Below are 13,278 nucleotides of genomic sequence, written 5' to 3' on the forward strand. Positions count from 1 at the left end.
GAGGAGCGAGAGACCATAGCACAGGGTGTGACAGGGCATTAGCAAAGTTCAAACCCGGACAGGTGGACAGGGGGCCACGTTGCCGTGGGCCCTGTGGGCTGTGCTAAGCAGCCTGAACTTCACCCTAATATAGGGGTGCAAGGGAACTGTTTTAGGTAGGAGAGGGACAGGATGAGATTTGTGTTTTAGAGTGGTTACCTGTAGGACACATACCCTGCACGGATAGGCGGGGAGTACTGTCACTTCAGAAAAGCACGTGCGAAGGCCCCAAACACCGACAGCTCCTACTGGGTGGTGAGCGGAGCAGTGGCCAGGTCAGCTGATTTCATCTTCTTTCTCTCCCGTTGAAGGCTATTACTCATGGAGGAACCCAGGGAGTGGCTCCTGGTTTGTGCAGGCCCTCTGCTCCATCCTGAACGAGCACGGGAAGAGCCTGGAGATCTTGCAGATTCTCACCAGGGTGAATGACAGGGTGGCCAGGCACTTTGAATCTCAATCTAATGACCCATGCTTCCATGAGAAGAAGCAGATCCCATGTGTGGTCTCCATGCTCACCAAGGAACTCTACTTCTGAAGATAACCATTCCAGGGGCGCATTCTAGCTGAGAAGCTACGGATCATTTGTTGATGAATCAGAATTTTTTTTTTTTTGATGCTCTTGAAAGATCCAGAAATTCTAAAAGATTTTAACTTCAGGAAAATTGATTCAACAGGAAACTTTCTGGTGCTGTCTTATCGTCTCTGAATTTTCAGAGACATTTTTTTTTTTAACATTGTTATCCATTTGGCGACTTTCTCTTAAGATTAATTTCCTGTTTGTCTTTCTTTTTCCTTGTTGTCACACTTAGTACATACAACAAAAATGACCTCTGCAGATGAGTTTTGGCTGTGTCCACCGTGATTGGTGGTGACTTTGGTAGACCATCAGAGTCATATTTGTACCTGGCAAAGAGAGTGCTTGACAAAAAAACAGCCAAAGGGATATTCGTTTGCCTGTATTGCAGAAAGTGGGTATTGAATGCGGTTTGAGTGATGATTTTCATTGGCTTACAGCGGATTCTTGTGCAGGAATTCCCAGATATGTTAGAGGGGGAAAAAATGTAATGATTCTAGTATGTAGTAGTCACGATCCGGTCAGGAAAACAGAAACCATTCTAAGTATTTCAGTAGATGGAATTTAATAGAGGAAATTGACATACATAGATGATGAAAGAGAAGATAAATGAAAGGAAGCTGTTACCACCTAGGACTATGAGGAGGTGTGGTTCCCTGAGTCCAGAAGCTGGGGTCATACACAGGAGCTGGAAACATGGTTGGGGGCTGGCTGGTAGGAGCTGGAACCACCTAGGAGTTGTGGGAAATGGAGCCGTGGCAGGAACAAAGCCATTGCCCGAGATGGGGCAACACCAGATGAGTCAGACATAGCAACATACCCGGGCTTCAACTCTCCTTCTGCCCTCTAGTCTTCCTCTAACACCTTACCCTTCCAGCCCTACCTGGAAGGAATCTGGCAAGGGCCCTGGGAAGTGTGATTTCCTGCAATACAGAGCATAGCAAGGGAGAGTGAGGCAAGGGAGTTACAGAAATAGATATGGGCCTGGCTCACAATGTGAATAGAAGGAATCCTATTCCCTGTGTTCAGTGAATCATCCAGTCAATCATTTATTCATTGAGTTGTCAGATAATCTTTGTGTTACCTGTTATGTGCAAAATCATCTATTTTAGCTTTAAAATCTGCCTGGAACTTTTTAGGTTATCCCAAGCCTTATTCTGGGTAAATTTTTTGTTACCTCTGATTCTCTAAATGGGGGAAGGTTTATGGCGAAGATATTTACACTGTGTTTTCAAGGTGGTGTCCCCTTTTGAATCCTTGATAATTACTATTTTACCCTGCCCGATAACTTGTTAACAAACAAATGTTTATATTTATTGATTAAAATGTGGTTGTTTAATTCCTAATCTGCTCAGTTTGCTTTCCTTTTGAAGTTTTTTTTTTTATTTCACTGGGAAAATGAGAAAACAGGGTAAGAATTGACCCTACTGACTTGACCTCAACACAAAATGTAATTCATATTTTCTTTTGAAGCTCGAACATTAATAAAACAACAAGTAAACAATCACTTAGGAAGCTGAAACTCTTCCCATAAAGGGTTAATGAACTTGTAAAGCTGTTTGTGATGGGCTGGCCCTTTTTAATTTGGCAACAAAATCAGATGGTGTAAAAGTATCTTCTTTCAATAAGAAAACTAATTTAGGGCCAGTTTATTAGACTTGTCCCTGTTTCCTGCCCGTCTAAAATCCACCAAATGTTCAAAATTTAAGTGGTGATCGTGAATCAAGAGAATCAACAAGCACCTACCCCACTTTTCTCAGAATTCACAGGCTGTTCTTTGGGAAATAGACTCCCCTGTTAAAGGTTCCTGTCTTAGAAATAAATATGCCCAAGGGCATTGTAATTTGAAGTAAAAACCATAGCACTCTACTTATTGACATTTGCCTTGTAAGCTTCATTAAAGAGACAGAAGCGATTCCAAGTGTCAGCATTATTCTTTTTTTAATTCTCTGAGCAGTCATTAAGCTTATAAAATAACATTACCTCATGCCCCTTAGTCCAGAAATATAAATCGCTGTTAGGAAAGAGCCTTCGTTTATCAAGATCAGAAACCCTGTTCCAAGCTGGGTATGTGTTCATACCCGTCTCCATTCTTAAACTTTCCAATCTTTTTATAATCTGAAATTCTGATGACAAATTGCACTAAAGGAGAACTCAGTCCTGGTGAACACACGTTCCTGGTTATTGTTATTTAGAATCCAAGCTTCCCCCTTGCAAAAGTACCAGGCAGAGTGCTGCTGTGGGTGAGGAGGATGCCTCACTTGGCATGGTGGGCTCAAGTCTGGGTTTATCTTTGTTTGCTCTTTCTCATGGTGCCACTAGCCTATTTTAAGTGCCAGCTTTAGGCTCTGCCTAGAGCTTTTTCCTCTGAGCAAATTTCCATAAACCATCATAAGCCTATTATGTTTATAAATTGCCCAAAATAGGTCTCAAAGTGCTGGGATGCAGTGTATTCAACATGGTTTAAAACCTCAAGAAAATCAAGGTTTCTCTGTGAGAAAGAAGATAATGTCCACTGAAAGGACATAGACACCGGTTGACAAATCCTTTCTTTTGTCCAGCCTTGCAGTGCGTCTCCTGAAATCTTTTGTCCAGATACTCTGGCCACCAAGGATTGCCTTTTGACTTCCTAGGAGCACACCTTTCGTCTGGCTTTCCATCTGTCAGGCCTTTTCCAGCAGACATCTGGCCAGGTGAGAAGCTGCGGTGGTCACCAATTTAAAGCAGCAGCAATGCATCTGTGTCCTTAGGCAGGGACACAAATAGCAGTAGCCCCGGGTACCATGAATTTCCAAAGGAATGTGATCCTTCAGAGTTCTTCAAAGATAACAGCAAGATCAAAAGGTTCTTTTACACTGTCTTGCCTTGTAAATGTTTTTGCCTTGTAAATATCAATACCAAGTGTGTGCCGGCAACATCCACATCCCCTGGGAGCTTGTCAGAAATGCAGAATCCCAGGCTCCGCCCCACTCAACAAGAATCTGCATTTTAACCAGATCCCCAGGGGATCCACCTGCACAGGACACTTTGAGAAGCTCAGTGTTGAGGGCAAGGACCACTTGTTTACACATTTTGCTTCCCCTCTCCACTGAAACTGAAGCTGATAATATAGTATATACCTAAAAAGAATTCATGGAAAAACATCTATTTTGGAGTTTTCACAGAAGACATGTTCCGAGCACGTCTTAACCTTCAGCAAAAATCTCTGTGTAGAACTCTACCATGCCCTTAATTTCCATGGTATACTTTCTATGCCCTTCTCCATTTTAGATGAGCCTTCTGCTGAGTGATATAATAGGATTGTTTTTATGTTCTCAACGTGTTTGAGAATATGAATTGCAGGCTCTAAGATGTCTTCCTAGACAGAATGGGACTAAGGGATCCATGCTGCGCATGTTTCTGCTGTGGGCAGGAGCTGTTGTGCGTTGAAACCACAGATCCTGTCTCTTCCCACCAGTCCTCCCAATAGAGAGAATTATTGCCTGTCCCTGCCAGTGTGCCCTCGGGCCATAGATCACATCACCCTTCCGATAGATTTCAGGACTTTGTTTCAGATCAGATGGCAAATAATTCTTTCGGATTCATAAATCATTAACACAAATACACCAAGAACACACGTGGAAGACCCCAGCTACCACCGCAGTACTGGTGTGGACGTGGAAACTCCATTAGCTTGCAGGTTCGTGCTTGAATAGCCTTCTAAAAGTACATGATCAACATCTGAAAACCCAAAAGCCAAAGGTGATGAGTTGGCTTTGGCACGGGGCTTTGGTTTATATAAATATTTATGGCACTACAGTTTTCTGATAAGTTTGTTTTAAGCATTTAAAGCCAAACGATGTCAAAGGATTTAAATTTGGAAGGCACTTGGGGTTGATATAACTACAGAAATACAAGGCCAGGCATTTCTTGAGCTTTGATGGTCTGACCCAGGTAGATGGCATGAGGTTCAGGAAGGATTTGGGAAAAAGAGGGAGGAAGAAACAGTATGATAGGTTTGGTCTAAATTGCTAGTTCCAGGGAGTTCCCTGGTGCCTCGTGGTTAGGACTCCGCGCTTTCACTGCCGTGACGGCCTGGGTTCAATCCCTGGTTGGGGAACTGAGATCCCGCAAACTGTGCAGCACACCAAAAAACATGGAATGAAATGAAATGAAAAATTGCTAGTTCCAGCTTAAGTTGTTTAAGGCATATCTCAATCCTCACAGCATCAAACTTTTTTCTTAGGATCCAGGGTTAGCAGAGGTGCTTTTAACCATCAGTATTTAGAAACCTGGCTCTGAGTCCCATTAAAAGATAAACTGAGGCATATTAAAATTTTAGGAATTTATTTGCTCCAAAGGGGAAGTGGTTAGAAGTGCTCCCTCAAAGGGAGCTGGGGAAAATCTTTTACAGGGAAAAAGTGGAAGCAGAAAGGAAAGTATTGGTTGGCTATAGTCTAAGCCCTAGTTGCCTGTGATTGGTTGTACCTAGCTTTCGCTTTCCTAAACTTGAGAACTAGAGAACACTTGCCCAGGAACTTCCAGAGGCTGAACAGGAACTTCAAGCCCAGGGTGACTTTTGGAGGAAGCTTGGGAAGTGTGAGGGAGCTTGCAATGAATGGGTCCAGATGCACGGGCTTCTCCAGCTGGTATCTGCAGGCACACCTCTTTCCTCTTCCTCTCAGATCACTTAGGCAATCATTTCTAGGCAAGATGGACCACTCGTGTTTTCCCTCTCCTCCAGTGCCTCTTAGGTACCACAATGTAAAATACTTTCTTTAATAACATTACTGACATTTTTAAAGGAACTTTTCTCTACCACACCTTTCATAATTAATATTAACTGGTTTAATGTTAAGTAAGGAAGGGAAAAGTTAATTCTCAAGTGTATGTTTTTTATACTAGGATATATGCAGGACCAACTCTTAAAAGCTTAGGAAAATCAGCTTTTGCAAATTATCTTTTCTGAAGCTTCCAGCTGTATTAAGTGCTGACAGTTTTTAAGCACTGAGATGAAAGAGACAAATTCTTTTTCTTTTGTGTTGCTAATTACAATTTTTCTTGGCATTATGAAGCCTGCTTTTCTCTTGAGACGTCTGCCAGCATACATTAATGGCACAAATATTTACAGACTGCTAAAGCATAGGGGCAGCTTATACCAAAAAAGCTATGGAACACTTGAAAAAAAGCCTCTCTGACACACTGTATTTGTCGTCTGTTACCTGGAATCAGCATAAACTATTTGCCCCTTAGCCTCAGCAAATGTGTTTAAAGAACGTTGTCCTGGGTTAAGTGTTTACTTTGCTGGCAATGGATGCTGAAGTCTTCCTTCAAGAGACTTGTGGGTGACACTTCGTTTTTTCAGGGTTAAAAATAAGATTTCCAAAAATACGTATGCATCTTACGGATTGCTACGCTGTCAACACTTTTCATCTCCTAGACCTCCCACATGGCATGGAAGAGGTTTATCCAATGGTTGTTCCAAATCCCAGGAGCTTCAGAAAGCTAAGTTGAACAAGCTGGAAAATTTGAATAGCAAAGCCACAAGGCTCTTTGTACCCTCTCATTTTCCTAGTATGCTAGTTGAGAACAAAGGCTCTGGAGGAAGAGCCCTGTTCCCAGCCCAGCTTTGGCACTTCCAAGTTAGATAACCTTGAGGAATCTCTCAAGCTCTCTAAACCTCAGTTTCTCCATCTTAAAATGGAAGTAGCCATATGTAGGTAGCTAGGAAATTGTATCTACCTCTAAGTGTCTTGTGAGAAATAAATGAAATAATGAGTACGAAGCGCTTAGCACAATGCCTGGCACACAGAAAGTACTCAATAAATGTTTGACTATGTTTTTTAAACCAGCCTGACCTTATTAATAATTTAGGACACAAGAAGGAGATTAGGAAGGAGGGGGAAAAAGGAAGTGCAAGTGGATTCTAATCTACAGAAGAGGCTTTCTGAGGATTAAGGCTACCCATGCAGAGGAGAGGAAGAACGGGAGCAGGAAAGGAAGGCAAGAGAATTATAGGAAGGCCAAGGAATGGCGTAGCCACCAGCCTGAGCCTCGGAAGAGGAACGGGCGCTGAGTGCAGAGATGTCCAATAAAATACAAGGTGCCCAGTTACATTGGAATTTCAGGCAGAGCAACAAATTTTTTTGGTGTGTGTCCCAAATATTCCATGGAATATACTTATACTGAAAAATTATTCGTTGCTTATCTGGAATTCCAATTTAACTGGGTATCCTGTTTTTATGGGGTTATTGTTTATTGTGTGTGTGTGTGTGTGTGTCTATTTGCTTGTTTTGCTCAATCTGTCTGCCCCAGCCCTAACTCTGCAGACCATTGTTCCAGCTTCCATCACCTCATCTTGGCCCTGAATGCCCACCTCACAGGGATGTTGGGAGGATTTAAAGAAAAATGTGTGGAAAGGGCTTTGCAAACTCCAAAGAACTATAAGATCAAATAAGGAGACATTTCCTTTGGTGGGCGTTGTTATGAGTCATCAAGCAAAAGCCAGGTCTTTGTGAATTTAAAGAGATAAATGGAAAATTCCAGGGAGTCTAGGGAGTTTATTCAGAAGGGGCGATTCTAAAGACCCTGAAGGGGACTTCCCTTGTGGCGCAGTGGTTAAGAATCCGCCTGCCAATGCAGGGAACCCAGGTTCGAGCCCTGGTCCAGGAAGATCTCACATGCCACGGAGCAACTAAGCCCGTGTGCCAAGCCCGTGAGCCACAACCACTGAAGCCCGCATGCGTAGAGCCCGTGCTCTGCAACAAGAGAAGCCTCTGCAACAAGAGATGCCACCGCAACAAGAGAAGCCCGCGCACGGAAACAAAGAGTAGCCCCCGCTCGCCGCAACTAGAGAAAGCCATGCGCAGCAACGAAGACCCAATGAAGCCAAAAATAAATAAAATAAGTTTATTGTTTTTAATTCTAAAAAAATAAAGACCCTAAGGAGATTGACCAGATGTGATGGTTCTCAATTGTGACTACACCCTAGAATCACCTGGAGGTTTTTCCAGTCCAGTGCCCAGGCAGTATCCCAGACCAACTAAGTCAGGATCTCTGAGGGTGGGACCAGGAATCAGTGTTGTTAAACCTCTCCATGTGATTCCAGTTTGCAGCCAAACTTTAAACTAGTGGTAGAATGCACCCTGGGAAGGGGTAAGTTGAACAGTTTAGAAACTTTAGAGCCTGAGGAGGGTCCTACGGGATAGATACATTCTTCAGTGAGACTGAGTGTAAGAAGGAGAGAAGGAAAAATAATAAGAAAAACAAGAGAGGAAGCAATTATAAAGATAGATATGTTCCGTCTGCTAAACTTTTAAAAATAATGTAAGTACCAAGAGCAAATGAGTATGGCTAATTTAAAAACCAGGAGATTTGGGTGTGTGCTGGAAGCAGGGGTTAGATAAGAATACCAAGTAAGAATTTTCTATGATAAATTAACCAGCGCCTAACAGTCCCATAGCCGATGTGAACAGTGGTCCCTCTCATTTCAGAGGGCAAGAGGATCCACTTGTGATTGAAGAGAGCTCTGTTGGAGGATTTGTACTTTCAGTGAAGTCACAGTTGGTTCACAATTTCTCTTCCAACTTAGGACTTGTGGGAGCTGAAGACAAATTTCTCTTTCAGGCATAAAGATCTAGAAGGTGTGGGTGGGTGGATATGTGAAAATGCACTAATTTGTGTTCTGGGTAAACCGCGCCTACATAAGAAGCACCACTTATCTTTGACTGATCATGATAGACACCAAAAAGGAAATAACCTTTTATATGTATTTTTTCTCAGTCAACAGATATTTATTGAGATCTGTGCTAAGCACTGTTCTTAGCATTGGGGAAAGAACAGGTAAAAAAACAGTCTTTTCTCTCATAGAATTTACATTTTATTCTATTTTTTAAAATTTTTTTTTTATTTTAATTTTTTTTTTTGCGGTACGCGGGCCTCTCACTGTTGTGGCCTCTCCCATTGCGGAGCACAGGCTCCGGACGCGCAGGCCCAGTGGCCATGGCTCACGGGCCCAGCCGCTCCGCGGCACGTGGGATCTTCCCAGACCAGGGCACGAACCCGTGTCCCCTGGATCGGCAGGTGGACTCTCAACCACTGCGCCACCAGGGAAGCCCATAGAATTTATATTTTAGTGGAGAAGACAGATAGTTAATATGATTTCATGTAGTGAGAAGTATTATGAAGAAATAAAGCAGGATAAGAAGCTCAGGAATGGGGAGGTGGGTGAGAGGAAGGTTAAGTTAGGTAGAATGACTGGGACAGGCCTCCTCAGAGCCACATCTGAGCAGAAACTTGAGCAAGAGTGATGGAGTGGGCCACGTAGACATGCAAAGAAAGGGGTTTCTAGGCAGAGCAAGCAGTGAGTGCAAAGGCTCTGAGGCAGCTACCACCTGGGCCTATTTGAGAAACATCAAGAAAGCCAGTGCTGCAGAGCAGGATGCTGGGAAATAAGGGTGAAAGGCGGGCAGGGCCAGATCGTGTAGGGCTCTCAACCATGGCGAACACATTGGATTTCATTCTGATACAACGAACGGGAAGCCATTGGAGAGATTTGAGCGGGGAAGGGTAGGATTTCATGAACTATTTATTGTCAAAGATACTCTGGAGAATGGACTAAAGAGAGAAAGTAGAAGCAGGGAGCCCAGGAGTTGCAGTAGTGGCCTAGGTGAGAGATGCAGGTTGACATGGTAGTGGATGTCGTGGGAAGTGGTCAGGTGTGGGCTTTGTCTTGAAGGCAGAGACAGCAGGATTGGCTGACAGATTTGGAGTAGGGATATGCGAAAAGGCTGGAAATTAAGGATGATTCCGGTTTATAGCCTAACAGGTAGATGAAATGGTGCAGTTTCCTGAGACTGGGAAGAGGTTTGGTGGGAAGGGTGAGGATGGTGAGAATCAAGGTTTCTGTTTTGCACAAGTTGTTTGAGCTACCTGCTGAACATCTGTGGTAGACCCTGATGTTAACCCATCCATTTGCTCTGCATTAATTTCCAGTTGCTGTTCTAACAAATGACCACAAATTTCGTGGCTTAAAACAACACTAATTTATTCTCTCGGAGTTATGAAGTGCAGAAATATAAAATCAAGGTATCCGCAGGGCTCTATGCCATCTGGAGGCTTCAGGGGAAAATCTATCAATCTTTCCTTGCTTTTTTCAACTTCTAGAGGTTTATATTCCTTGGCCCCTGGCCCCTTCCTCATTTCTTCAAAGCCAGCAGTGTAGCATCTTCTCTCTCCTCTGACCTCCTGCCTCCTTCTTATAGGGACCTTGTGATTCTAGCAGGCCCACACAAATAAGCCAAGATAATCTTCCCATCTCAAGATCCTTAACTTACTCACATCTGCAATGACCATTTTGCCATGTGAGGTAACATATTCATAGGTTCCAGGGTTAGGATGTGGACATCTTTGGGGACCATTATTAACCTGCCACATCTCCTTGTCCTCAAAACCCTGACTGAGGTGAAAATAGCAATGTGCCCAACTACAAAACTATATTTCAGACATATTTCCAGGTAAAAGTGACAAGAGCATCTTATCTAAGGGGGACTGTAGCAGATGCTGGTGGCAGCCACATCGGTCTACTCCCAAGTGTCAACACCCACATGTCCCTGTGGATCCCTCTGGCCTCCTGAGCCCACTTTGCTACATATATGACAGGTCAGCAGTGCCAGAAATGCATGGCCCCCTGATGATAGACAGGAGTTGGTCTATAAATACCCCAGCTCCCTCACCCCTGGGTGGAATAACTAAGGTGAGTGTTGTAGAATAGCTTCCAGAGTTTCCTAGTGGGATCCAGCTCCAGTTACCCTCAGTGGTAACTTACCAGATACCAAACATTTTTATCAGCTGGCTTCGCTTCTTGGTTGTAAAACAGGGGATATAATATCTGCCCTGCTTCCCTCGCAAGATTTTTGTGCCAGCAGGAGACACTGTATAAGCACCTTGTAACTAGCAAACTGCACAATCAATTAAGCTGCTACTATTATGAGACCTGTAGACTACTAGGCCTGTTAGGCACCAGGAAGTCATCTGGTCCCCCCTTCCCAGGGGGAAAAAGGGGACAAACCCAAGGTCTTCCAGTGAGCTGAAGCAGACCAGAAGCATAAACTTGGTATCGTGATCCTAGGCCTGGTGGGTTTCAACTCTGTCATGATGTTTATTACCAGGTGACTCTTAGATGATTCCTGAGCCTCGTGTAGCCTCTATTTACTCAAGGGAAACATGGAAAGGATGACTGCACACCCCCAATGCCACTATGAAGTACTTTGAAGAGTCTTTAAACTCAGAGAGGAGCCTAGCCCCTCCCATTAGAGGTATGGCTCCTACACAAACTCATTTATAAGTTAAATTACAGACACAACGTCCTTGATTATTTGATAAACCCTTATAAAGTGCTTACTGTGGGCCAAGCACTTTACAAATATATGCTCATTTCATCCTTGTAACAACTCTAGCAAGTTGGTACTCTTATCATTCTCATTTAAAGACAAGAAAACTGAGGCATAGAGAAGTTAAGTGATTTCTCCAAGAGCACAGAGCACAATAATGAGCTCTGGGAACTCTGTAAGTCTGACTCTATGCTTGAAAATACTATGCTATGCCGAGTCATCTTCTTTTTTTACCCTTCCTTTTTTATCCTTTTTCTCCTATAAACTCTCTCCCCCATCTCTATCCCTGGGCCAATTCCTCATGTTCAAATCATACATCCCTCAATCAAAATGATTTCCATTTGCACAAAACAAACAATTTAATGCAAACTGATTTCAACAGTCAAGAGAATTTCCATTTCTCCTAAAAGGAAAGTCCAGAGGAAGGATGGAATTCAAGCACAGTTTAATCCAAAGTTTACCAAGCCATCTAGACAGCGGCACTGTACCTCTGTGATGCTTTCAGCTCTGTTCTTTCCTTGCATCATCTTTATTATTAGGTTGGCTTCCCCGCATGGAAGCAAAATGCCTTCCCATCCACACACTGTGCTGCCCAGAGGAAGAGAAGGAGCCTTTGCCCCAGCATCCCACTCACAAGTCCTGAGATTCCCTCTGCTTCTGGACCAGTGGCTGAGGCCGACTCTGGAGTCCCGAGTGTGTCCACGGTCCAAGAGTCACGTGGGTCCCAGGGATCGCTGGAAGTGGGGGGTCTCTTTTCTACTATGCTTGTCCCTCCCTCTCCACTATTGTAAACTTCACTGCCATTCCTTCTCTACCAACTCTGTTCCCATTGCCCCAGTGCCAACCAGGTGGGCAAAATAAGGATTCAGGGTCAGGGCAATAAGGGGAAAGGAAGGGAAAGAAAAATAAGCAGCCCCCGTCATCCCTCCTTTGGACCCAGTGGTGGTCTTTTGGCTGTCTTCCCAGCCTACAACCTTTGGGCCATCTTCTATCACCTATACACATTCCCTCATCCCCAGAAACTGGGACCCAAGTGTTCTTTTGAAATAAAGAGGATTCTGACTTCAATCATCTATGGATCCAAGGGTCCTCCTTTGACATCTGTGTCTACTTTTGCTTTTACAAATGAATTCAACTATTAAAATAGACACTGTTGTATGTATGTGTTAGGGGAGGTGGGCAGAGATGATTAACTTTATTCTGTTTTTCATTTCAAAAAAACTTCAGAGAATTTCGAAAGGATTTTGTTGCATAAACTAGACATCCATGTGGATGACCAAACATCTTAGCCCCTAAGTTCCTTGACTTCCTCATTGCCAATGACCTTCTTACACACTGTAGCTCAGCCACCCACTCCCTGCAGCTGTTCTACTTTTAAGAGCATCAATCAGTAATGCTCTCTCCAAGCACCACTTCCTACCCTTCCAGCCAGCTTATTTCGTCTATCTTCAATCTCACCCGTACTTCCTCTCCAGGAGCCCCTCCCATCATCTCTTCCCTCCTTATGCCCCTCTGATCCCATGGTTCACCTATTTGGGCACCCTTTTGCAATTATCCTAAACTCCCTTGCTCTTTTGTCCTTCTGTGGCATCTCCCCAGTAAAAATGCTAACCTGGAATGAACCTCACCACCTGGCTTCCCCATGTCTGCTCCTGAACGGCTGGATGCTACTAGAGAAAATCACACATCAAGCAGATAGGAATCTTGCCAGATTTATGGTCACTACCCTCAATGGACTGTCAACACTTCCAGCATCAAGATATACTTGTAGAGTGAGTAAATATCTAAGGAAGGAACTCTGGGGATTCTGAAATGTAAGGATTGCATGCAGGTAGAGGAGCGAGCAAAAGAGGCAAAGAAGATCAATCAGTGCAGAAGAGAACCAGCCGAAAAAGTAACTTGGAAGTAAAGGAAAGAGAATTTCAACAAGGCTTCGCTAACTGCCATTGTCTCTTTTGAGCAAAACTCTGTGTCAGGCTACTCTGTGGACCGACAGCCAACCAGTGGAGGGCCAGCTCTAGGGTCACATGCTCGCCCCGATCCAAAGACCAGGCTGGCTCATTTCCTTCGACAGGGGGTTGAGGAATGGCAGTTTCAGCTAGCAAAGGTCACTGATCACAACAGACATGTGAAAGTATGCGGAAGCATCAAGAATCCCAAGGGCTTGAAAAGGCTGAAGAACAGGTTTGGTTGAAATGAGGAAATAGAAAAGGTAGAAGGATGGGAAGTTGCAGTCAGAAGGTAGGATACCAGCATCAAAGTGATCAAAGGCCAGACAGGGGGCTTCCCTGGTGG

General features: G+C 43.8%; 2 protein-coding genes across 3 annotated transcripts in view; both read left to right on the top strand.

Moving 5' to 3' along the window:
- Positions 1-1,959, top strand: part of CASP7 (caspase 7) — a 31,224-nt gene extending 29,265 nt beyond the window's left edge. Inside the window, exon 7 of the mRNA XM_027112651.1 lies at positions 351-1,959. Within this exon, the coding sequence (XP_026968452.1) occupies positions 351-574 (224 nt within the window). The 3' untranslated portion in view covers positions 575-1,959. The remainder of the gene's footprint in view (positions 1-350) is intronic.
- Positions 1,960-3,167: 1,208 nt separating this feature from the next.
- PLEKHS1 (pleckstrin homology domain containing S1) overlaps positions 3,168-13,278 on the top strand; it is a 36,187-nt gene continuing 26,076 nt past the window's right edge. For both annotated transcript variants that reach the window (XM_027112653.1, XM_027112652.1), the window contains exon 1: positions 3,168-3,306. The gene's annotated coding sequence lies outside the window, so the exon portion shown is untranslated. The remainder of the gene's footprint in view (positions 3,307-13,278) is intronic.

This window comes from Aethalodelphis obliquidens, unplaced genomic scaffold (assembly GCF_003676395.1).
Source record: "Aethalodelphis obliquidens isolate GAN/ISIS:26980383/991018 unplaced genomic scaffold, ASM367639v1 scaffold11, whole genome shotgun sequence".
NCBI classification, from domain to species: domain Eukaryota; kingdom Metazoa; phylum Chordata; class Mammalia; order Artiodactyla; family Delphinidae; genus Aethalodelphis; species Aethalodelphis obliquidens.